This window comes from Struthio camelus, chromosome 4, assembly GCF_040807025.1.
Source record: "Struthio camelus isolate bStrCam1 chromosome 4, bStrCam1.hap1, whole genome shotgun sequence".
NCBI classification, from domain to species: domain Eukaryota; kingdom Metazoa; phylum Chordata; class Aves; order Struthioniformes; family Struthionidae; genus Struthio; species Struthio camelus.
In genome coordinates, this window is record NC_090945.1 from 32,629,396 (window position 1) to 32,654,563 (window position 25,168).

The window sequence follows — 25,168 nt, forward strand, 5'->3', positions numbered from 1 at the left end:
GCACACCCTAGTTTGTTCTGGCCATCCTTCCTTCTGAGCAGTGCCCTGTTACATGTATGGACACATGTTCTTTCATGCACCCGTCATGGGTGCGATCTTCTGCTAACATAAAATGGGAAGGTTGCCATAACTTCTGAAGCTCTTGAGCTTCTCATTAAGGTGCTTTCTGAAAGCCAGCAGCTACCACACATTCACATACCCACTGTGGTGTCTCCCGCAATGTCCCACAGAGCGAGGGGTGGAGCACAACCCTTGGCATACTTTTGCAAGCCTACTTGGTGTTCACAGCTGCTTTGCGGCAGGGGAAAGGGTGGGACTGAGAAGTGACCCACTGATGCTGCAGGTACGCAGAATTAGTACATGTAACGCATGAACGTTCAGTGCAGTTGTAAGCAGTTACCAACGGCTGCAGATCTGCATGCCCAAGTAGCTTAACAAATTATACCTGGGCCTGCATCTCTCCCAGTAATCAAGGCTCTGCTGGCAGTTCCAATTATAAACTCCCTTTGTCACAGGTTAATAACTAAGCTGTAAGCACTCAGTCCATAGCAGCACACTCCAGGAAAAAAAAAAAAAACAGTAGAAAATTCCTGAACCATTTTTTTCCTAAAGCATATGTTATTTCCATGCTTTTTTTTGGAAGAGCAAGGACTGCAAATAATAAGAGAAACAACAAAAAACCCAGCAACAAACACGGAAGCTCTCTGAGCTCATAAAAAGGAAATCTGACCTGCTCTTTGAGTTATTTCAGTGGTTTTGCAATTTTTAATTTAAAAACATTATTCATCATTCACAAGCTAGTCACCTTGCATTTCAGTGTTATTACCTGCTTTCCTAATATCATGATGATCCAACAATAATGTCAGGCTACGAACACAAGGGTTAAAGGATAAGCTATCACATTTTGCAATCTCTTTCGAGCGTGTAGTTTTGAAAATTGTCTACATGTTTATTAGGCAATTTGACTGAGCTTCAAATACCAAGAAAGTATCTGACTGCTTTTGCTCCTCGGTCTCCCTCTCACTTCCTGCCTGTTTTGTACCCTTACTCACATTAGTTCTGCCAGGGAGAGGGCAGAAGTTGTGCACCAGCATATGCAAGGGTTTACGATTATTTCAGGAATCTGTTGTCCTAACAGTGGTTTAGAGCCGCTGCTTTGCCATCCTGACAGATTGAGTAAGCGTGGAAGGTGACACAAAGCATTTCTGCAAGCATGCAGGTACACAAACACATGTCCCTATCTGCAGTAAGGATCAGGACTAAAGTATTTAGAGGATCAACCTAATAAGCTTTGGCAATTCCCTCAGTTACGGTGTCTCTAGAGCATCTTATTTTTGTGCTCCTAGGAAAGTGTCGTAGCAATTACAGCGAGGGGTGTGTATACAAACTAATGAGCATAGACTTCCAGTTGTGCCAAATCTAAATACTTGCCTAAAAACATTAAATAGGAATATATTATCATTGGTGTTTTGCATATGGATTCAATAATAGCAGTGACAGCTAATTAGTTCCTGTCACCAGAGGGCATCGGAGGACAAGCTGATTTTTTAGACAGTATAGGCCCTATCCCTTTAGTTAAACAAGTGAATATTAATGAAGTCGATGGACCTGAAACTTCTCTCTTGTCAGCATAATGCTGACACGAAACCAATAACTCTGGCACAAGCAAGCAGGGAACTGGGCCCTGGGTTTGCCCCATACAGCTGCAGGCTAAGGGGCGTCTCCTCGCTCATTCCTCTGCAGCTGTGCCCGCACCTGGGGACAAGCTTCAGCACAAATGAGGAATGTGACTACATGGTGCTTCACAGACTGCCATGTGGCATGTTAAGATCAAGTCACAAGCATGCTGGGATAACTCTGGAGCAACCACTCACCAGCAAAGAAATGACATTTGGCAATCAGCACCTTGGGTTCCCCAAGTGCCTTACAATGGGCTATTTCAAAAGAGAGAGTGGAAGAAAGCGAGGTTGAAATGGAGCACTTGGTGACCTTTTTCCTAGACAAAGGCGAACAAGAGGCTCAAGAACCATTCACCCATGGCTGCTCCAATTTGGTCCAGCTGCCTTGTAGTGCACCGGCACATATACAGAGATTATGAGGCTCTTCTAGGCTCAGGTAGTTTCCTGCTACCTCCTGGTCTGATTCATGAAATTCATTTCTAGGTTAAATACAGGCTTAGAGGTTTACCGCAGGAGATGATATTCTTAGACCGCCTTACTTGACTGAAGGGTACCTCTTCAGATTAGCAAGGGAATAAAACCAATCTGAGACAGGAAACAGCGTGAAGAACATGCACTTTGGTGCCAAAATGACAAATATATTTCACTTATCAGAAAGAGATACTGTCCATTAAAATCAAACAACAAAGCTTTCTATGCATCACGAACACATTGCTCTTAAATCGGCGGGAGCAGGCCAAGTCGCCCTCATCTGCTATCACTGTAAAATAGCAGTGCTCATTTATAGGCTATGACAGTGGCAAATTTATGCCGCATGTCAGATCCCCGAGGCTATGATATCACTGACTTCAATTAGAGAGTGAATACTGCTGTATAACAGTCAAAGGCCTTTGAGTCTAAAAGCAGGGATTCTTGTGCTTTTCAAGCAGGGTCAGCTCAACACCCTAACAATAATATTCCAGGCTATAACAGGTAATGGTTTAATTTGGATTATATCCTTCTACCTTGTTTTTCCTTCAAACTTTTTTTTTTTTAATTTCAGTTCTTGCTTCACTTCATTCTTTCTATACACTAGGCGACTGCAATAGTCAACTGAAGGAGGAAAGGCGATATGGCCTATTCATTTATTTGCTTTTTTAAGATGTGGAGCCTTGTCAACATGTACAAAACGCAAATAATCAATGTACCTTTTCAGTACATCACATATTCAAAAGTTAGCAAGCATAAGCTGGCAAAAATGCTGACTCACTCGCTCGTTTTCAAGGTGGTCTCCAAAAAATGAGTACTGAAAGTTGTCACACTGAGCAAGGAAAGGCATCTCCTGTAAAGCCCTTATAGAGAATGCCTCCAAGCTGTCCCCAAAGTTTAAAATATAGGAGATCTGATCTGAATTCACAACTTGTATCTACACAGAGACCTGCATCAAAACAAAGTGTATCTCATTCTCTATCCCGTTTAAGTTGCCTTACTCTTCTCAAAGCTTATAATCGGGAAAGACGCATTTTTTCTTCAGCATTATAGCCTTAAATTTTTATCATACTGGCAGCAGAATAGACACAAAAAAGCCACAAGGATTAAACTAAGCTGTGTACTTGCTGGCAGACCTGTATTTTGTACAGATCTAAACACTTTCACAAATGTGTTTTCAGCAGAAAGATTACCTCAAGAAAGGACAAATTTTAATTTCTTTTGAAACTTAATTTTTGCATTTTAAATCAACTTACAAATAAATTTTGTCCCTGAGTAGAAATAGGGCTTTGATTTTCAAAATATAAAAAAATTTGGGATATTCATCTTTTTTCCCCTATTAAAAAAATAATTTCTTTCAGGTCCCCTCTGGGGAAAAGTGGGATGGAAAGTGAGTGACAGGTAAAAACAGATCCAAAATCTGAAAATAATATTAAGCTAGTAAATCCAAAAAAAGAAATTGTGATTAATAAATAAAAGGACAATAATGCACACAGAAAATTAAAAAGGGATAGATTTCTAAAATTACCTAAAATTTTTTTTCATTTTTTAAAGTGGCACAGAGCATGAATGAGACTGAAACAATACAACTTGGAGTATATTCCAGTATTGTCTGCCCAGGGTCATGCTACACTTATTGTGGGCTGTGAGTGTTTTATATGAGAACGCTGCTTACCCAGTCACATCCACATACGGTAATGTGCACACAGCTCTAACCACCAGGGAAAATAAGGGAAATTTATGTGATGATGCACTTTAAAGTCAAGATGGTGGAAATGCTACTTTCCTCAGGCACAATCCCAGATTTTGGTAGGTTTATGTTTCCCTACCATTTTACTTATTGCTCCATTTCTCCATTTTTCTTTTGGATTAACTGAGCAAGGCTTCCCAGAGGAGCAGTACCTGTCAGAGAAAACTTTCCTCTTGGTCCTCAGAGGTAATGCTACCCGCTTCCCTGAACTCCTTGGCACCTAGGCAATACATCTGTTCTAACTCCTGTGTGCTGATGCTTTTCCACGGCTTCATTCAGAAAGAGATCCACAGCCTCTCACCTCCTCTTGGCTCCCTTCTCATTTTGAGATGCAGGTGGGGGAAGAGAACAGCCTTGAATAGCAGACGCTGCAATTCCAACATTTTCCTTGGAAGTGGCAAGGAAAACCTCTGCACGCTTGCCTATCTCCACAGGCAGCACAATTTTGGGAAGCAGTAAGCTGAAGTACAGTCTTGTGAGACAGGTTACACTGTCAGGACCTGACCAATTGAGATGTTACTGGTCAGAAACAGCGGCTAACACATGAAGCGCATGTGCGTAGCTCCCACTAGCGCCCATGGTAGATACCATTTCTCTGACGGGACAGCTGGGATTGCAGCAGGAGAACACTCTCAAACAGGCCAAGTGCTAGGGGCTAGGTTTTGCGATAAATTTTGACAACAGCAATTAATTTGGGATTAACAGAGAATTTCAATTCTTTCTCACTTGGTCCTTTCTATAACACCGATATTGGCTGTGAAGTGCTGTCATTCTGAGGCTGTGATGGTGTCCGTGTCCTGGGCAAGGACCTCATTGTGCAAGGCACCCTACAAACAGACAGCAAAGGGGAGCAAGGACCCGAGCAGTTTGTATGTGCTATTGATTACACAAGGTGCAAAGCAAAGGAGAATCAAGCCTCTGAAATCCCAGAAAGCACAGTAGATAACACTGCTAGTAATAGGCAGAAATGGAATATGTTATATTAGGTAGCTATACAACCAGTAATGTGCAGCTTCCCAAGAGTATCCCCTCCCTGCTCAGGAAAGGAACTAATGGATTTTATGAGCCATGGGGGCCTTTTCTGTCGAGAGGTGAGAGAGTACCGTGGAATGGAAGAAAATATGGCTGTCATACACAGCAGGGAGAAGCGCTACAACTCATGTCAGAGGCCCAGAATCTCAATGGAAGATATTTATAGCTCTGCCTCTGAAGAAGATAAAAGTAGTTCTGATGCTGAGAAAGGGAATAAAAAGTGTTACCTAAAAATAAATGTCCCAAGTCAACGCTACCTATTTCTGCATTCCCTCTTTCAGAGCTGGTTAAATGAACTACATCAAGAAACATTTGGGTTGTTCAGAGAGTAATAAGGCCATTTTGGAGTCAGAGTGGGTCTCATTTTCAAACCCTGCTGGGTTAGCAGGGTTTGAATTTATTAGCAGGGTTTATCTGTATTCTGCAATATCATCTCTCACTGCCTCAGGGAAGCAAATTCAGTCAGCACAGGGATGTTAGCTGATCCAGGCAGTGACCAGGGTAAGGTGATCAAGGATGAAAGTACACATTAATTGCACTCCCACATTACTTGGTTTAACATCTGCTAGCTTCGGTATGAGTTTACTAGGTTATGCTGCGAGCTGACACTCCTTCCACGCTTTACTGCCAGTTCCTGTCCCTCCTGCCTTCCCGATTCACATCTGAACCAAAGTGTAACCCCAAATGTATAACAAAGTTTGCAGGTGATGCACAGAGGTGTGAGGGAGGAACAAGTAGCCAGAAAGGAGGAGCTAGTTTGTCAGACTGCAATCTGAGTTTAGCTCTTCAGTACAGCCCATAAGCAGTGGCAGCTCTGACTTCAGTGGGACTACAAGTAAATAACGCAGTGATTCCCAATCTTTAAACTAGTGAAATCTGGCCTGGAAAAGGAGAAGGCAATACAGCTCTTCAACCTTCCTCCCTGCTTGGAAACAACTGATAATTGATGGCAAAATTGAAATGAATCGACTTTGCTATCACTGAATTAGTGATAGTCAGAAGCAGAGCTGAATGAGAAAATATTTGCAACCCCACCTTTTCTTCTTTTAAAACTCTGCTCCACAACAGACATGGCTTTAATGCTCCTGCACAGATTGGGCCCCAATGATGTGGATATTTCTGATTGTGGATGTTCCAGATTAGCTCCTGTGTTGCTTGTTGCACTGGACTCTACATGATACCCAGCGGCAGAACAAATAGGGCTTACTTCCCTTAAGCAGCCTTACTTCCAAACTAGATATTTGGTTAAAATAAAGGACAGGCTTCTATTCAGGAAATTACAACAGCTCCTCTAGCTCAGACTGCTGAAGGCATGCACCTGTAGTCCTGGTGTATCCCAGCAGAGGGCAATGGCAGACATACAGATGCATGTGCGACAGTACAGCACTACTACAATACAAAATAAAGTTCTCCCCTACCTGTCAGTTCTTTTCGCAGGCTAGAAAATCAGTTAGTGCTAACAAATGGAATAAAACCTATCTGGAGCTAAATCAATGCTCAGTAGAGGATCCAGCAGCACATAACCAGCCAACAGCATTAATAAAGCATTCCAGATCTACCCTAAGTAACGGGAGTTCATTAAAGTAAGGAAATACCGCAGCAGAATTTTCAGAATAAGATCAGAAAACATATGCAGTCTGGCTTTCTTGCTGCAGTCGTTTAGAGAAAGCAGACAAGTAAAGCAATATTTCTTCTGTGTCATATCCACAAATGCAAACAAGAAGGACTCAGCTGGAGCTGCTTAGTGTGGAAGACGAAAGGGCAAACATAAAGTGGGGGCTCAGGCATCAGGAACAGATCTTGGTTGCTTTATCTTTGTTCACAGAAATTCTTTCACTTTGTAAACTTGATGTTGGCATTAACATCCTTTTGAATGGGACAGAAAGTGATTCAGAGTAGAAGTTTTTAAACGTACGGGTACCTAAAAATGAGAGCCACCATTTGAAGCACTTGAGCCTGACCCTCTCCCATTGGGTTTTTGTACTTCTACAGATAAAACCTTGGGTATCGCAATTTGGGGCTGAAAAATAGAACTGTCCAACACTAGAAACCACTCTACAGAACACTGACAAGACTGTATGTCACGTGTACTGAAATGCAGTGACCATTCATTAATTATGCAGGCACGCCACAAAAGTACAAAAGTATGTAAGAAAATCTATTTTAAACAAGGAAGGATGTAAAGAAACATCTACAAATCCTTTCATGGCAATAACCATAAATAATAAGTAAACAGTGACAAGAGCAACTGCTGCTGTAATATTGCTTTCATTTGTTGTGCTTGCATCAGCAGGCAGTGCAAAGGGAAATGACTACCAGAGGAGAGAGAAATATGTTGCTAAGCAACACAGCACTGGATGGGAGACCCACTCCCCTGTCATGGAGCAGACAATGCTTCATGGGCCTCTGGATTTTAAAATGCAATTGCTCTAAACGCAAAAAGAGGCTGGAAGAGTTTGCATCTATCAAGGGAGAGCGAAGCAGCAGTGGACATGGGTGGAGTGAGTGAACAGGAGAGATAGGATAAGAGAAGAGCCTTTAATTGGGTGAGGAGAGGCTGCAAAGATGAACAGAAGAAATGGTAAATATAAAAGGGAGAAATACAGAAAAGAGGTGAACTGATACACAGAAATGAAGCAAGAACTGAATAGACAGTCATGGAATATACTAGGGATACCACCTATCCTAGAAAATTAGGATTAAAACCTCCCTTAAATGTGAAAGGGTTGGATCTGCACTGGTTGGCTAGGGAACTGAAGGAATATGACAGAAGTAATACCTTCTCTAGCCTTTTTTCTCTTCAAAATCTGCACACGCAAATACGGTACTAACAATACCAGCTTCTTAAGTTATTTTGCCTAGCGGGAGCTGGTACGGCAGTCACTGCATGTTCTCAGACCTGCCACATGAGAGTACAGTGAAGGAAAGGTGCACAGTCTGGAATGCAAAGCTCAAGGACTGCCGCTCTTGGCAGCTACCTGCCTCCAGTTCCTGTCCCTCCTGTTAACCTTCTGCACGGTCAAATCGCGCCGGACTCTCAAGCAAATCTCAGGGAATCAGGCATCCCACCTGACAGGAATTCAGAAGGAGCCGAATGCTTAACTACAGCAGGCACCTTGAAAAAGTGTCTGTTTTTCAATTATGATAACGATTGGATCTGCTAAGTTCCCCTGGTAGTCGGGCTTAAGCGCGAATCACTCAGACCCCATGAGCCAACATTTGCCGCTAGAGTCTCAGAAAGGAGGTAGATTTAGGCAATAAATAACGGCACACAATCATGGATGTCTGCAACACAAGCTGCACTGAAGAGCTGGCCAGGTTCATGGGCCCAATTAACCACCTACTTGAGTGAATGTTAAGAGCTGCATTATCTCCTGCAGGCACCGGCTGAGGCTGGACATGAGCACAATCCATCTCCCACCTCCTACGCACAGCTGATTTCCACAAAGATGAAATAAAACTTGCTTCTGTAAGTAGGGATGAAAAGAATCCTTAGAGCTGAGACGCTTCACTAATTAAAATAGCTCTCTCTAAGGTCAGCAAGTTAAAAAAAAAAAAAAAAAAAGCAAGTGCTACTCTGTCACAAGTCTATTAGCTTTTGCAAAGGGAGACAAGAGACATACAAGTAATGCATGCCTTCAAATCTCTTGCTGAATCTCCTTTAATCCCCTGCATTCTGCCTATCAGAGCAATCACACTGGGCTGGGGATCGGATTCCAATTGGTAAATAGCAACAGGAAAATCTTTAAACCTCTTTTTGATCCAGATGTAAGTCATACAGCATCTGCATCTCACAGACCAGCCCCCAATTCTCCCAAGACTACCTGCTGCAAACTGCAGATACCACACTCAGAGGCACCAGGACTGTGTGATACAGGAAGTAGTCTAACTCCTGGAAAATGCACTGACTCTCAGCTCCCATAACTTATTAATAAGTTATTATTATTCATTTTTGAGATTCTGCCAATTTGTATTATACAGGCAGTCAGGCAAGATGATCATACTGGTCCGTGGCCGCTTTAGCTTGTGAATGAGTCACTAAACGTAAGCCACGCTGACTTCCACAAGGTGAAGAATCTGGGAGAGGTGGTTTTAATCTTCAGGCGTAACCATATGCACTGACACAAAAAAAATGTGACTTTGTGTAACTCTCTCCTCAAAGATTATATGAATGCAAGGCCCACAACACCCAGTCTCCAGGCTGCTAGATTTTGCAGCACTCATTAGGCTTCTCACAAGTAAATCAAAGGAAAGAAGGGAAAATAGCTTTGTATACTGCATTTCCTCCTCTTTTGCTGAGTGGGAGAGGCAGGGTTTGCAGAATTCCCTTCTTATGCTAGCAGTAGATCTCCAGAGAACAGGTACAGCCTGTTCCAGAAACATTTCGGTTAGAAGGAGGTCTGAGACAAGGGAAGTGAAGAATATTTAGCTTCTACCCAATGTATGCTCCAGTTATTCTCTGATAACCACATACACACAGCTTTTACAGCGCAGAGTAGATGTGCTCACACCCCATACTCCAGAAAGGGTTCTGACAGTCTCTCCCAAATCATTGCACTTTTGAGTTTTCTCAGGACTGAGACCAGGCGAATACTTAACAAAAAAAACCCACTCCTGCACTGTAATTACATGAAGGTATTTCTTATCACGATCTAGACTTTTCTTTTAGATCCCACTTTGAAAGCATGATATGACTACAACGGAGTATAATGTAACATTGGCACACCTTATATTTTATACACATATGTAATAATGTAATATCTCTATCCCAACCCATTATTGCATCCCAGATACTTTCTTGCAAGATCCAAAATAAAAAAATCTAATAATATCCAAAGGCCATAAAGAAATCAGAGAGGCCTGTGGGCATGCGGGCACGTGGGAATTTATGTGCATACAGCAACTCACATTAACACTGATGAAAGGTAAAGCACATCCATCTTTTGTGCACCCACACGAGAACACTATGAACCAAATTCTTTCCTGACTTATAGCCAGTATTGCTGCAGATGACATAAGGCTGCAGAAGATATAGACTGGAGAAGAATCTGAACCTCTGGTTACTAACTTATTTAATCCTTTTGAATCTGCTCTGCTACCACCACCAAAACCAGTCTGACCTCATTCCACCAATGTCCAGAGGATGAGATGGAAATCGAGAACATATTTTATTTTTTGGTAATATTTTTGCAAAGCAGGGGACTCTGAACAACCAGACTTTAGAATGAATTGGACAAAATGGATTGTTCACCCTTTCCCCAAGGCCCCACGCCAAGTATATACGCAGCAACAACAGATAAGGGTTATAGCTGGGATTTAGGAGGTAGCAGCACCATTAATAGGAACATTTCACAGGATAAAGGTTTTCCTCTTCCTGCTTCACCTGTTTCTTAATTCTAATAAATTTAAAGCCTCGGCACGGCCCAGTGCCACATAGGCCAATGTTCTTTGCAATACATAGTTGAAAAGCAGAGTAAATTAGTAAACTGCAGAGCTTGCTCCTGATACTGCTGTAGCCAAACTTGTTTTGACACGACCTACCCTTGTACTTTGTAATAGTGTTGATTTATGCTATGAAAGTTTCCAGTGAAATATATTACAGTCCAAGTACGCTTTCACTTTCAGCCAGAGGAACCTCTCTCTTCTTCAGAGCCTGTCTCCTAGAAAGTCTTTAAAAATAAAAGTCATTGTATTGCCAGTTGTGACTGGCCTTTAAGAAGTTATACCCCCAGCACAGACTGAACCCTGTCATTTGCACAGCTCTTTTCAGGTCTTTCAGAGACAAAACTGAGCAGCTTTAACAGTGTAACTCCACTAAAAGAGCTTATTGGAGCAATCTAGTTCATACTTCAAATGCTTTTGGTCTCACTACCCCAACCATCTGCTCTCTGGTCACAACAGTTCTGCACCCTGCTGGGATCTGCCTTCACAGCCGGGTCACCAGGAGCTTCTCTACAGAGGGACGCACCAGCCAGCCTCTCTGGGGAAGATCTGCCAGGGAAGCACAGGTCAGCAAGAAGCAGGACCACTAGTCTGCCTTAAAATTGAGATTCCCAGCGCTGATACGGATCTGCTGTGTGAAACTAGCAAGCCCCTCCCTCCCCCACTCAATGCCTCAGTTTCCACTGCTCTAAATTCTGTTTAGAGACACTTATTTTCCCTGTAGAGTATGAGTACAGATTATGGTGCAGGAATAATATACCACTGTTTCCAAATAGGAAAGATCTAAGTTTGATACATGTGATACCAGATGCATCTTTTACTTCACATTACATTTCACTGTTCAAAACCTCTCTTGCTAGTTGGCTTTGGACAGCTAGAGAAAGCACATGCATTTACAAGGACAAAGGTAAGCAAAGCACATATAAAATACATGCAAGTGGAGGAAATACAAAATCAAATTATATCCGTCATGAACAAGCTGAGAAACTAGCCACAGACAAGCTGCCAAATATCCTGACGTAACTGGAGAAATATCTTAGTTGATCCTGGCACCTACTTATGTATTGGAGCTTATATAAATATATCATAAAAGCCCTGGGCATCTGCGGTACTACTGTAGTTGCACAATCAGAAATGAACTCAACCTAAGAGTCTTGTTTTGTATATGATTTGATTTTCTATTCCCGAGTTAGACAGGGAAGGACGGTAATGCTAGATCAAGTTGTCTGTGAATTACACATAACCTAAGGCAATACAAATCTATAGGCAACTACAAACTCTCTGATGTTAATGGAAAGCAAGCACAGTCTTAAGTGGACTCTAGCTCAGACATACGGCCACATAAGTTTTATTCATTCTGTGGGTTTAACCTCATCCCCCAGATGGTATTCCTTCCTACTAGAAGTCAATATTTCTTGGATTTTGCATGTCCATTGCCATTTTGAAGTTGGCATACTTGGAATGAAGTCAGAAAAAAAAAATGCAATTTTAATGCCAGCTGAAGACCTCAAAATGTTTAGCTCCTGTGGCTTTAACTTTTCAAAATGATCTTTCAAACTTCTCAGCTAGTGTCTCTGCGCCAGAGTTTTTCTTTACTTTCTTGTATCAGTAGGGTGACAATGCTTTGAACACACACTTTACTCTAAAAGAAGAGAGAAACTGTCTTGTCAGAAAGCCAAACCCATCCTATAACGACAACAGTAATTAAGGTGCTAAATCAGTAATTAAAGAGTTACCAAGCACAAACATCCAACTGCCATTACTACTACATCTATACTATATATAGCATAGTATTACTATGCTATATATTATCTACTGCTCCAGTCTTTGGAAAGAATAATATACTGAATTAACACCTAATAACTTACATTTTAAAATTCAGCAGGGTAAAAATAACTGATTTAAAATATGTCTTACTTTAGCCTTTAAAATACGCATAGTTGACTGAAGTCAGTGAAATACCCAACCTCAACACCAGCTGGACACAAAGTGGAAGATTGATCCTGAAATCACAACAAACGTTACACTGCTTTTGTTCCAGTGATCTTATGGAATCACAAAGGCTAACAACAATAAACTTGCTATTAATTAAGGCTAGCTGATGAAGAAACATCCCTTGAGATAATCTCTCCTAATTTTTGGCCTAGGCGTAAGCTATAGAAAACATACTGCAGACAGTAAAATCAGGGGAGATTTTTCTTTCTTTCTCAGTAGTTTTACCCCTTGAACTATCCTGAATAATTCCTTTCTGTGTGCTAACTATCAGTAAGCGGCTGTCACGCCAGCCACATGAGACTAAGTTGTATATTTGGCAAAACCTGTGAATGAAGTGTAAGGACAGTAAAAAAGCTCCACTTTCCCCCTCTCATCTCCTGCACCTGCTGCTTTGGAGTGGCACTACTAGTGATGGATGTGAACCTCACTGTGCTGGACACTGTACAAACACAGAACAAAAGTCTTTGCCCCCAAAGAGATTACAGCTGAAATCTAAGACATAAAAGAACTTCTGAATCCACAGAGGCACGAAAGGCTAGTTTTGTTCTGCCTGTGCTTTCACACAGGCAAGAGGCAAGCAGAGCTGGCTGGTAGTCTTTTAACTTTTTCAAGAACTAAAAATGGTCATAATTTTGCGTTAGATATCTAAGGCTGATCTTTGCTACAGTCCTGAAAAGCTGTATAATTCTCCCGCCTGTTGTTCTTCCTTATTGCTCAATCTTTCTCTCTCCTATACACATATCCTGCTTGAACGCGGAAGCTCCTGGGAACATGGCTGGTGATTTAGTTTTGCTTGCTGCTGTATCTCTTCTTTCTGCCTTCCAGCAATGTAAGTTCTGCGGGATTGTGTGGCTGGGCTTGGGGAAGTTTCCACTGACTCTGAAGTACTGGAATTATCATGTGCTAAACTGGCTGTTATGTAACTTTAATTTCTGAGAACTCCTAAGGTTTTTCTCACTGGAACATTATTTACCCTCTCTACAGTCTGAAAGGGCGTTGGCACAGTGGGACAGATTACTTTTCCCTATGGGAGACACTAATTTGTTTGCAATTTCTATTTTGTTTACTGAGTTTTTGGAACCGTACTATTGCGAGAGCTGGCAACTAGCTGTAAAGTTACCCAAAAGCCATGTTCTGTCTTGGTTTTGATTCTTATTTAGGTACCTGAATATTAGGCAACTGAAAACATCAAAAGTGAGAGTAAATTTGTCAAATCAAATACGTGAATGCTGGACTGAAAGTACTGTAAAAATTATTCCTCCCCCAAAATTGCACAGTATTAAGTACCTGAAAAGAAAAAAGAAAGCAAACCTGTAGAGCAGAAGTAACATGAACACATTCCACACACTGTCGTTATCATTAGACTTCTTTTAAGATTCTAAACAGATTTATTTTATCCCATACAGATATGTTGCTGAGAAACAAGAACATGTATTTTACCCATTTTATCAGGCTAGATGACTAGGGAAAGAAGTGGGCAAGTTCGAGACATTGTTTTTGCCGTGTATCAGTCTAAAATCGTAGCATTTTTAATGCTTGCCATTATTTTCTTTGAGATATGCTGATTCATATGGTTGTGTTTACACCAGGAAACGGGATATATCTTGAAGGCAATCTTGCTATGCTAGCATGAGATTAAGAGTGAGTTGAAGATAATTGCTTTGCCCTTATTTCAAATACCTGCAGCACTGCCAGCTTACTTAATGTGGTGTGATTGTTTGTTTGTTTGTTCTTCTCTGGGCAGCAAACCCAGCTGCTGAAATAATGTTGCTACCTGGTGGAAGAAAAGCTTGAGAACGTCACCTCTCTGGGTTAAAAAAAAGCCAAACATATCAGAAGGCAAATTAAAAATGCCTAAAATTTAAGTTTCTAAATTGCATGTCTTTGGAGGGATGGAGTATGTAACTGGAACGTTTGGGGTTACCTGTATCTTAGGCTCTTTTTATATCTTCAGATTAGCTACAATGTGCCTACGTGATCTTCACAGAACGTTTCTATCTGGTAGCAGCACTTACCATCAGCTTCTGTGAAAGTTCAACTTGCCTGTCTTGATTTTTAATGGAGTAGAAGTGTTAAGGGTTAAAAAAAATCTAGACAGCTAGTACAGCCTGAAAATTCAAGGAATTGTACAGATATTGACACTAGAAAGGGAAGGGGGAAAATATATATGTTTGTCCTTCTGTTGGTTAATCCATATTAGTTAATCTTAGTTAAAATTACAGAAAAGACAAGATAGCCTGGGTTTTAACTTACACTGGCAGTCTGACATGAAGTCCCTACACAGAGAAACCTTGGTAAGAATCTGATATGGTAATCTGATTTAAATCATCACAGCTTGTTTTACCTTCAGCACTCTATCTAGCTTGGGTAAACCAAGACAGATTAACCCATGTGAGTTCAAAACACCTTTTTCACCGAATGCTGTGAAACTGGTACCATAAGGAAGAGTTCTAACCAGTTCAATTCAGGGAAGCAGCCCGGAGTGTGATTGATTGCCTTGAGCAAAACACACTACAACATACAAAGCACAGCGCTCTGTTTACTCTTCTGTTTATTCTGCTGAGCCTCTGGTCCTGAGGTAGGAAGGCGCTAATGGGTGACACGACCTCCCCGACCTCCCTGAAGCAGTGCTGAAAGTCAGGTTTCACTTAACAATCATCAGAGGTACTGACAGACAAGACTTAGCATCTCAGCATCATGAGTTATTCAAAGAATCAGGTCAGTTAAAGATTACGCTGTGCTAGAAAATGCTCTAGGGTAGAAAGAAAGGGCAGAAACAATGCAGGAAGTGGCTCCAGTCATGAATCCAGTTTTAAGCAGCTAAGATTTGCTTGAGAGATTAGAGTGTTCTGTAGACTTATGGGAAAACAGAGGAATCCAGTAAACGAACAGCATGAATCCCCAGTCAGTGATGTAGGACAGAATCCAGTAGGGAGGACACCAGCACTCCTGTGTTTTGAAACATCTCTGAATTTGCACCTTTTAAAATCACTCTTAATAATCCCTGCATCCAGCAAGAAAATATTAAATAGCATCTGATTTTTTTTAAAAAAGGCTGTTAGGCAAAGTCATGCAAATTGACACACACCATCATACACTGCGATACAAAGACCACCTTTCTTATAGGCTTTTTAACACATACAGTGCTTGAGAGTAATGTTACTTGAAAGCCTGCTTTGTCCTGTATTTTCAAAGTAAAGACATTAACTCAGTAACCATAAATGCCACATGAAAATGAAAGTTTAACAAAAGCAAACAAAGGCAAGTCAAGCATACCTCGTAACTACCTAGGTCATGTAATTTAGCCTGCAAGAACTGAACAACTTGATTCCCGGGGCGGGGTGGGGGGGAGGGGGGGTGGGGGCTGATACAGAAAAGACTAAGAAATCCTTACTTATTCCTGCTGCAATGCTTTCTGGAGTCCTCGCTGCAGCACCTCCAGTGGGTGGGGCAGTAGAGCTCTCCCATTGCTTTATTATTTACTTTAGTCCTTGTGAAGCCATAATCACAAAACTTAAATTCGGAGTTATAGCACTGCTTTCTATTCACTAGAAAGGAACTAGAAGTCAAGTCCTATACAGTTAACAGAAAATACAGTAATTATTCCTTTACTCAGCTCTTTGCAAGTCCTTGCTTGGCAACTGTCTTGTTCTGCCCACTAGGCTCACCTTTTCTTCTAAGGTGACAGACATAACTCTAGTTCTCCCATTACACAGTGCCCTGGCTTGGTTTCTGGTGGCATATAAAAGCCCACTCATCCCTAATTCAAGCAAAGTTCTCATCAATCACAGTGGAAAGCTACTTAAGAGGTTGATTTTACAATGACTGGCCTTACTATCAGCATAGCCTCGTTACAGATCTCTGTTTCTGCATACGGTTAACCAGATTGTCCCACTTGCAAATCTCTGGCCCTCAAACTAGAACCGTGCTGACCTAGCAGTACCGAGGGCAAACTGCATCACAGCCAAGGCCAGGGCTATTCCACGGCCTTAAGGATTTGCCTTGGTTAAATGTTCTGAACAAACTGAAACACAATCTGGCCCATCAATGCCCTTATCTTCTTACTTCCCCTAGTAAGTTTATTTTGCCCAGCATCCCTTCAAGGCTGTTTCAGCTGGTTCAGACGTGATGAGCTGCCTCAGCTTCCCGTAGTTCCTCAGTAGAAAAATCCTAGTCCCAGACCGGTGATAAGCATCATATGGCTCCGTGCGGCCAGAAAAGCAGTTATCCGTTGCTGGCAGGAAATGCTATCGCCATGAAATGCTAAGTAAGGCTCGCCTAGCACTTCTGACTGATAAGCCAGGCAGAATTTGCCAGCGTGTCGCACTCGTCACAAAAAAAAAAGGGTAATTACGTGGATGGCAGAGGTCAAAAAACAAATGTTCACTTACATTTCCCAGGAAAACATTTCTTGAAAAGCATTCTTGTGCCTCCACGAGTTTCAGTCTCCCTAAAGCATGTTCCCTAAACCCTCCCCACTGCCATTCTTCCCTTCTGAAAACGCTGTAAGGCGTCAGATAATGGATGAATCGCCAGGCATAACAAGAGATGTGTGGGCAGGAGTGGAGGAGGTCTTCCTGGATGCAAATACAATGAAAGGTCCTGTAAACCTGCCTTAGAGTGAGATATCTGAGATGCTCTGACTAGTCTCTGGAGGGAGAGGTTAAGAGGTCACTTGAACACAGCCTGTAATTACCTATGTGGAGAGAAGACAGATGGGAAAATGCCTTTTTGGGAAAAGGCTTTGGCCACAAGGCTGAGACATGAAAGGTGCACAGGGCAGCACCACTAATATCTCTAGCTGTATTTTAATGCCACTGCTCTCTGAAGGGAGGACAGAAGCTATGCTCTGAGCTTGCACATTAGACTAGCCTTTTCAATGAACTCAGATGGTGCCTAGTTTCTGGGTCTGGATAAAGTTCAAGTAAACGGTAGACAGTGAGCTTCTCATGCAGGGTGGTTATGACACCGCCAGAAAAAGAACTCCAGGTACCCAGAGAGTTTTACAGTCTAACAGGGAGATGCCCAGTAGATCTTCTGCCTACTGAAAATTGCTATCCAAAGATTCAGCAGCTCTCTAACTTTTTTGTCCTTGTGAGCCTCTACTAAACTTTTAAATGCAGACTTCTGCAATGCCGATACCAGTAAAAACGAGGCACGCTATACCTATCAGAAGAGATCCTGGAAATAAAGCTCAGACGACACAGATTTTTTTTTTTTTCAAATAACTGATATTTAGTCACTTTGCAGTAGGTAATTTCTGTTGTTCACAGCACTGCACTAGATCTAAAAAATGCTTTGCAAGACAGGTTAAGTGTTATCAGGTCCAATCAGTGGCAGGGCAAACAGCCTACGCTCTCTAATAGATCAGCTCTCCGCTCTCCAACAGGTGAGGTGGAGAGCAGGGAACAGACTACAAACTCCCTAGTTGCAGCTCTCTGTGCTCTTTCCAACACACAGAATTTTGAGAGTCCAAGATGGTCAAAACATATGGAAGAGTATGCACTGTAAGACATTGCTAAATACATTTAAAAAGGTGGCTACCAGATTTTTGTTTCCAGAGCATGTAACAACACCCCATACTCCAAAGCTCCACAGTTCTTGGTATCATTAAAATAAAACGATCATACACTATTTAAACAAGCAGGGTGGGTGACCTCCATCAGGGCAATTTGATTATTTTGATACTATCCCTGGTATAGCATCAAAACAGTTAGAGTGTGCTAGCATAGCACACTCTATTGTAGTGCAACTAGACTGCTCCTAGGCTGCGCAACTGTACGATTCAGACGAGGCAGAAGGATATTTAAGTTATAGCTAGTTTTAGCAAATGCTAAAAGATAACGCATATATTTCTGAAATAGTAATTTTTCCCCTTCCTCACAAGAAAGTCATGTTTGAAGTTAAGACCTGAACTTTTCAAGAGAAAACTAGTTTATCTAATACTGGCCTCTTTCCATTGTATGAAATGCAAAGAACAATGATTTTGATTTAAAAATGATTGACATTGTAAATGACTGATGTATGTTAAGGAATCAACTGAGTTGCTGGGTTGTGGGGTTTTTTGGTGGGTGTTTTTTTGTTTTTAGAAAAACTGTGTAATATGTGAGCCTTTATTTTTGTTTGCAGGCCATTTTGCTTGGCTGGTGGGAAAATCAAGAATGAAGCACAAGGTCATGCCCCCAGCTGTCACTGGAGCTCCAGAATTTGACAGAACGTTTCGTGCACAGTAAGTCCTGAGATCATTACGATGGTGGCAACAAACAACATCTTTATTCACCTAATTCATGTGGCACTAGAGAATTCTGAGGTAAAATGAGGTCTAAAAAATTGTATTTATCTTCTGCTGTACGCTATGACACTACATCTTAGCTACCAGTGAACTCTCATCTGTACGTACCTCTGTGCAATTACACTCGCCACAACTCTGCTCTAACATGAAATGGTTGTGATCCAGGGCTAATCACCACCATTTGTGGAGCCATTGACTTGATTTGAGAAAGTAACTGCACCGAGTGTTGTACATGTAAGAATCCATTGCAATACATTTACAATACTTTTCAAATTTTGATTTTAGAAGGCTTACATTCAAATTTGTAATGTGTATCTACAAATTACGTAAGAAAATCTATGTACTTTTTCCTCAACTGAACACAATAACATGCTCAATCTTAATCAAGAATGTCCAGCTTCAAGAATCTTCTTCCCAACCTTCTAATATTTCTAACTTTTCTACACCTTTTAAAAAGAAGACTCAGTCCAGAAGATAAGCAAAAATCTTATCTTAAAGAGATTACCTTTTCTTTGTATCCTTTGCTCAAGAAATGACAAACAATGCAGTTACAGACACAGATCACTTTTCGAATGGTTCAGCTAGTCTTTTAACGATAATGGGATAAGCGTTAAAAGACAATAGCACAGAAAACCTCAGTCTGTCACCGTGGATAACTGTGGGGTAGCCTATCTAAGAAGATGGTGTTTTCCTAAAGGGCTCCAGCTAGTGATTAGCTAAAGCCCCTAAGCATAAAGTATTTATATTTAACATAGTATTGTTTAAAACATCCCATCTCCTGTAGCCATAGTTCTATTGGATAACAAAAAAATTAGGCATAGGATATATTAGAAAAATTATATCAGACAGTAGAATATATTAGATACAGAAGGTTGCCTCATTTGTTAAAGAGAAATTCATTCTGAATGACAACCAAGAAAAGAGAGCCCAAGAAAATATTGGTGTGAAAACTGATGATGTCCACAAATATTGTCCTAACCATGAGAAGATCTATCATGTGCTGCTTATCCCTAAGAGCACTTCATAGAGGCATTGGCCCCAGCAGAGCAATCCAAACTGCCTACGCATGTCTCCATGCTTCCTCTTGCAGTTCTGGGAATGCTGACCCACAAAACTTGCATGCATGGAAATGAGTGATTAGCATTACATCCAGGGACGTGTTTGAATTTCTGCCTCTCTCTGCTGCACAAACACTTGATTTGGGGTTATCTGTTAAGCACTTCCATTTAGTTGGGATCCAGATCCTTGCCTAAGTTTAAATACCACAAACACGTTTGAAATAGTTAATGCTCATATTCGAAATTACAAAGAATGAGTTTTTAAGAGTGCCTGATCCTGGCCTGACTGTGCTCCCACTAGATTCAATGGCATTAATTTTAGAGGGAATAAAATGAGGCCAAAGCTGAACGTCCTTGAAAATCCTACCCACAATTCCTTTTCTTTCCACAATAATGTTCTTTCAAATTTATTCTGCAGACAAAACTGTGCGGAGTTTTATCCAATATTTCTGGCTGCCCTCTGGATTGCAGGATGTTTTTTTAATCAAGGTAAAAACTTTCTATTTTGGAATGAAAAGGTTTTTTTGTTTTTTATTTTTTATTTTTTATTTTTATATAGTTTGGCTGTAACAGGAGGTCAATTACTGTAGACATGTTTTTCTTCCTTTAACTTCATCACCTTTTTATCACTGAGTGCTCCTTTTGGAGGGCTCTACAAGAAGTCCCCACACAGTCATGGCATTTCACAAAGCCCCACTAGTTTTTATTTTTCTCTGCAAATTATGGAACCAGTGCATAGCCTATTTTTCATTCATTCAGTGGATTTCCAGGGTGAGTCACTCAGAAAGGCAGCTCCTAGATGTTTCCTGCTAACAATTATTTACACATTATAGGACAATTCTTGCAGGACATCAAGCACAGCTATTGTCCTTGGGGAGAAAGCAGCCTCAGAAGGCTCAGGTCAGAGCACTCCTCTCTGTAGCTGGACCCCTGGCTGAAGGAGATAGTGTTCAGGCCAGCAAACCTTTGGGATTTTACATACCAGATGAGTGACATCACCGCTGGGCTACGATTCATTCACCTGTTTTGGGGTCTAGCACAAGCTAGTACCGAGAGTTCAAGCTCAGCCAAAACAGCAGCATCTCCAGATGTAGGTAGTTACTATACTTAAGGTACGCATGGAAGACTTGGGAAAACCATTATGTTTTCTCAAGCACCTAAGCAGGCCATTTCTGGCTAACTGTCCTGAACTCAGATACCACTGTTTTCTTACCTCTCACTCCACTGGACTTTCTGAGGTAGGTCCGTGGAGTCTCCTAACACTGACGGGGTGGACTTTTGTAGAGCTGAACTTTGTGACAGAGTCTAAACTTCACCTTTTCCCTTATTAACCCTTTCCCGAGTGATGTATTGGAAGCACAGAGCCTGTGTGTCCAGAGAAAGGAAAACTAGCTCATACCTCAGTAAACTTCTCCTTCCTGAAAAACTAGTTTTCCTCTCCATTTTCTACGTTTGCTCCAGAACAATAATTCTGTTCTGGGGCTCTCTTATAGACAGATTCTCACCGCCACTGCACCAACATAAATGCAGAGTTAACACCACTTCAGTCAACAAATTGGATAAGGAATAGTACATGTACTCACAGACAGACACTTGAATCAAGGAAAATCACATTCACTAACAGCAACACAGATATGTGTTGTCACATGGAAGAAAAGAAGGATTCTGTTAACCTCCTCTGTAAGTCATTTCTTCACCTAAGGATCTCCCATAGGTACATTTACTGGAGTTAAACCAGAAAAAAAACTTCTTCCTACCAGTAAACCCATATCAAGAGCCTTATGTAGTGAAGAAAAATATATGTATGCGTATTTCTTTCACAATATTACTTCCCAGTGTAAGGATAGCTATGAGAACACCCAGTGTTATGTAACTATGTAACTTGAAAACATAACAAAACTGCCTACAATCCTCATTGTTATGTTTTCTAACTGTTTTTTTCTCTCCCCCCCCCCCCCATTACTCTTGTCTTTCCCAGAACTAGCTTCCTTTCTGGGTCTGGTGTACATTTTTGCCCGCTACAAGTACTTCCACGGTTATGTAGCGTCTGCAAAAGGAAGGTAAGGAATCACCATCTGCATGCAGGTTAAAAACTCCAGGCTGTGGTCTGAAGCCGGGCTTAGAGCCAAGGACTGGCAGTGAAAAGTGACTATAATTGAATGCAACATGTGTAAAGTGTCAGCAAGAGGTCTGAAATGAAAACCCTCAGGGAAGCAGGCTGGCTGGTACAGTAGAAGCCTCGATTACGATTTGCATGTGCTACAGGTCACGAGAGACAAAAGGTTTGATGCTCTCCATGTAACACCTCGTGGGTGCCTGCTTTGTACTGAACAGCATATCAGCAACTAGACTCAAAGGGGACTGAATGCAGAAGCACAGTTTTGCAGCTCAGGATTACTGTATGACGGGAGACTGCTGAGACACAGCATACACAGTACTTGCTTCTCTGCTATTCTCATTTTTCCTCGCTTTGTCAAATTAACACACGTATGCTAACCATACAAAACACATGAAAGGAAGCAAGCAGATCTGGCCTTGTAGGCAAATGAACTTTCACCAAACAGATAACAAAATACAGCTTCAGATAAGCTTAAGTTAATGAATGTTAAGCGCACAGCATCTGGGAACATGAACTCTGCTTCAAAAAACATGAACATCAGCAAAACACCCCTCCAATGCATGAGTGTACACTCAAACACATAATTTATTTCTTGCTTCACTGAAGCCACTTTATTATCTTACACACCCTAACCTACGGCTTCTCTTCCAACATACATATCAGTCATAAAAAGAAAGTAGCATGATATATGCCAGTCGTAAAAATAAAAGGCTTGGGAATCCATATTTCTGGAGAAATATATGAAACAATCAGACTAGAAACAGCACTTTTTTTTTCTTTTGTAGTGAATAATCCTGCAGCAGCAAAAGGCTGGAATACAAAGCTATTCTCCACAGCCTTTATACTGAGGTTATCATTCCCCTGCTTCACTAGAGTCTCCACCAATCCTTCACCCTGTTTTGAAGAGCTGTTGCTTAAGAGAAGGGCAAGGCCAAGTTTTCGAGAGCAGATATATGGGGATAATTTTATAACTCCCAGTCAGAGATGCAATAGTCCAAACGATGCCATGAATGACAACCAGAAAATCAATAACTATTAAGTCTAGGTAGCAAGACCTTCTAAAACAAACAAGTAAATAAAACATAATGGACTTTTCTTTAATCAGTAAACTAAAAAGTTGTTTGTTTAAAAAAATCTTTCTCATGTTTTACTTTATGCTATATTTTCCTAGACTAATAGCTTCAGCCTCTCAAGGAAGCCTAAGAACAGTGGCTGGCTTCATTATTAGACAAGAGTTTCACTAAAGTGTAAAGCACTAATTTCTTGGCATGGTTGCTGAGAGTCAGCCTTGCACCCCTAGAAAACGGATCTGCTCACAAGGCCTGTTTGTGTGTGCCTTGCTCACACTATCCCTCAGCAGGCTTTTCAGCTGACGACAGATCAGTACAAGTCAGACGTGCAGAATTAAGCCCCAAAACACATAACATACCTCAAGCAGGCCTTGCAGCAAGAAGCTGCATTAATTCTCAAGTCTAATCACTGACTACAGCAGTGGCAGTTATATAGAGAAATTTGCTCACCTGGTCCACGTGTCTGGAGAGCTGGTAAATATACACACCACCACACTTGAATACATGAATTCCACTTCAGACTTGCCAAGGCTGGATTTCTTAAGAAAGCAACAGGTACATGCACCTTCTACTTGGTTTCTGTTCCAGATGGGCTTTTTCAAGTGAGCTATATGCTTCATCCTTCTAACACACTCTGATCAGTGTTCAAAAGGCTAAATTAAGGCTTTGCATGCTTCTTGAAAGTGAGGAAGTTCACCATTTTCAAATCTGCATTTAGATGTGATGTATACAGAAGGGCTGTATCAAGTTTTAGGCACCAGTGAGATTCTCGGACTCCCCACCCACATAGTTGTGCCTGAGCACATAGTCACTTGAGCTTCTGTGGGCAGGGGCATAGGTATAAACCAAAGGCTGACAAGGTCCTCAGACTTCCCTCCAATGCTAAGCCGATGGGATTCTTGAAACAGGCCTTTCTGTGCCTGCAGAAGCCAATCTGGCAATAACTTCCAGAATATGTCTACTAGATCCATCTGCACCCAAGACAACTAAGAATGACCCTAGAAGGGCATGCAACTGGCACAGAGGAAAGCTCCTGCTCCCATATGCCAGCCAAGAGAATTCTCTGTTTTAGAGCTGAAGTCCTCTCCCTGTCTCTCTTATGGGAGCTTTCCATTTGGTATAAATGAAGTAATCTGACCCTCTCCCATCCCCAGCAAGTACCCTAACCACCGAGTTTTAGGATCACATTCTTCCTTTCTACTCCAAAAATCCACGTCCAAGTCAGCGCGATCATCAAAAACAGACTTCCCAGCACTGTGGGGAATACCTGGCGAACAAGTGCTGATAGAAGACATACATGCCTCTCACCCAGTCCCAGAGGCTCCTCTCCTGCACTCCTAAATCTGGAGTTGCAGTGAGGTGCCCAAGTCTGTTTGCAGCTTCAGTTACAGCTCATGCCATGGGATGAGCTAGCTCATTATGGAATAAGTGCCCAGCTTCCATATGAATATTTAGAGACACTGAGGGAGAGATTTCCCCTAAAGAGGATATTGAGAATCTCTCTACTCTCCAGCAAAACTCACCCTCAGTAACTGTTTGTGACCAAAACAACCCAAGTTCTTTTTGCAAGAGTAAACCTTTTTGATTGTACATAGCTCTTAACTGGTGCAGACAAGCAGTTTCATAGTAAATACACTACATATAGCCTTTAACAGTATTTTTCTCTTTTCTTCTTCTAGGTTATCAGGTTTTTATTTGAATTTGATAGTTTTAACCTGCTTGATAGCCCTGGGTGCAGCTGGGATTGTTAACAGCCTTCTGGATGAATACCTGGACATTGGGAAGAAATTACGTAAATTGTTTTGAAGATTGCTTTTTTCCTTTTAATAAATAAATAATGCAGATGATTTCCCTGCACATCAAAGAGGTAAGCTGTGTGTGACTAAGGCTTCAGAATTCTTCCTAAATGCCCACTGCAATATAAAATGCATGCTTTTCCTGAGTTTCGTCTGCACTTTCTCCTTTCTCATTGCTCTTGAGAAGGAGTCTGTCAGACAGAATGCCATATCATGTCTGCATTTTCAATTAAATGTTCTAGTTTCACACACAGTACTGTAAACCCTAAACAAATTACATAAAATTAATATCATTAATTCACCAAGTAACTTAACTGCAACTCACACTGTAAGCAACAGCGCATCTTACCCAACGTCCTTCAGCTTTGCCAATGCCTCTGTAGTCTTCCTTCACTCCTCTTCATTTTCTTGAGCAGTGTCCTCTGTTCTACACAAACGTCAAAATACGCTGTGTTGCACTATGCTGT

General features: G+C 41.3%; 1 protein-coding gene across 1 annotated transcript; it reads left to right on the top strand.

The window, feature by feature from the left end:
• Positions 1 to 12,770: 12,770 nt before the first annotated feature.
• On the top strand, positions 12,771 to 24,776 carry MGST2 (microsomal glutathione S-transferase 2). The gene is made up of 5 exons (XM_009689298.2): positions 12,771 to 13,195; positions 18,496 to 18,595; positions 20,135 to 20,205; positions 21,695 to 21,776; positions 24,585 to 24,776. Exons 1-5 carry the CDS (start codon positions 13,138 to 13,140, stop codon positions 24,709 to 24,711), a joined length of 438 nt encoding a protein of 145 aa, XP_009687593.2. The 5' UTR covers positions 12,771 to 13,137; the 3' UTR covers positions 24,712 to 24,776.
• The last annotated feature ends 392 nt before the right edge of the window (positions 24,777 to 25,168 follow it).

Coding starts and splice junctions, on each gene's coding strand:
- MGST2 (XM_009689298.2), top strand. CDS start 13,138: ATGGCTGGTGATTTAGTTTTGCTTGCTGCTGTATCTCTTCTTTCTGCC. Junction 18,596..20,134: donor GACAGAACGTTTCGTGCACA/GTAAGTCCTGAG, acceptor TTTATTCTGCAG/ACAAAACTGTGCGGAGTTTT. Junction 20,206..21,694: donor AGGATGTTTTTTTAATCAAG/GTAAAAACTTTC, acceptor TGTCTTTCCCAG/AACTAGCTTCCTTTCTGGGT.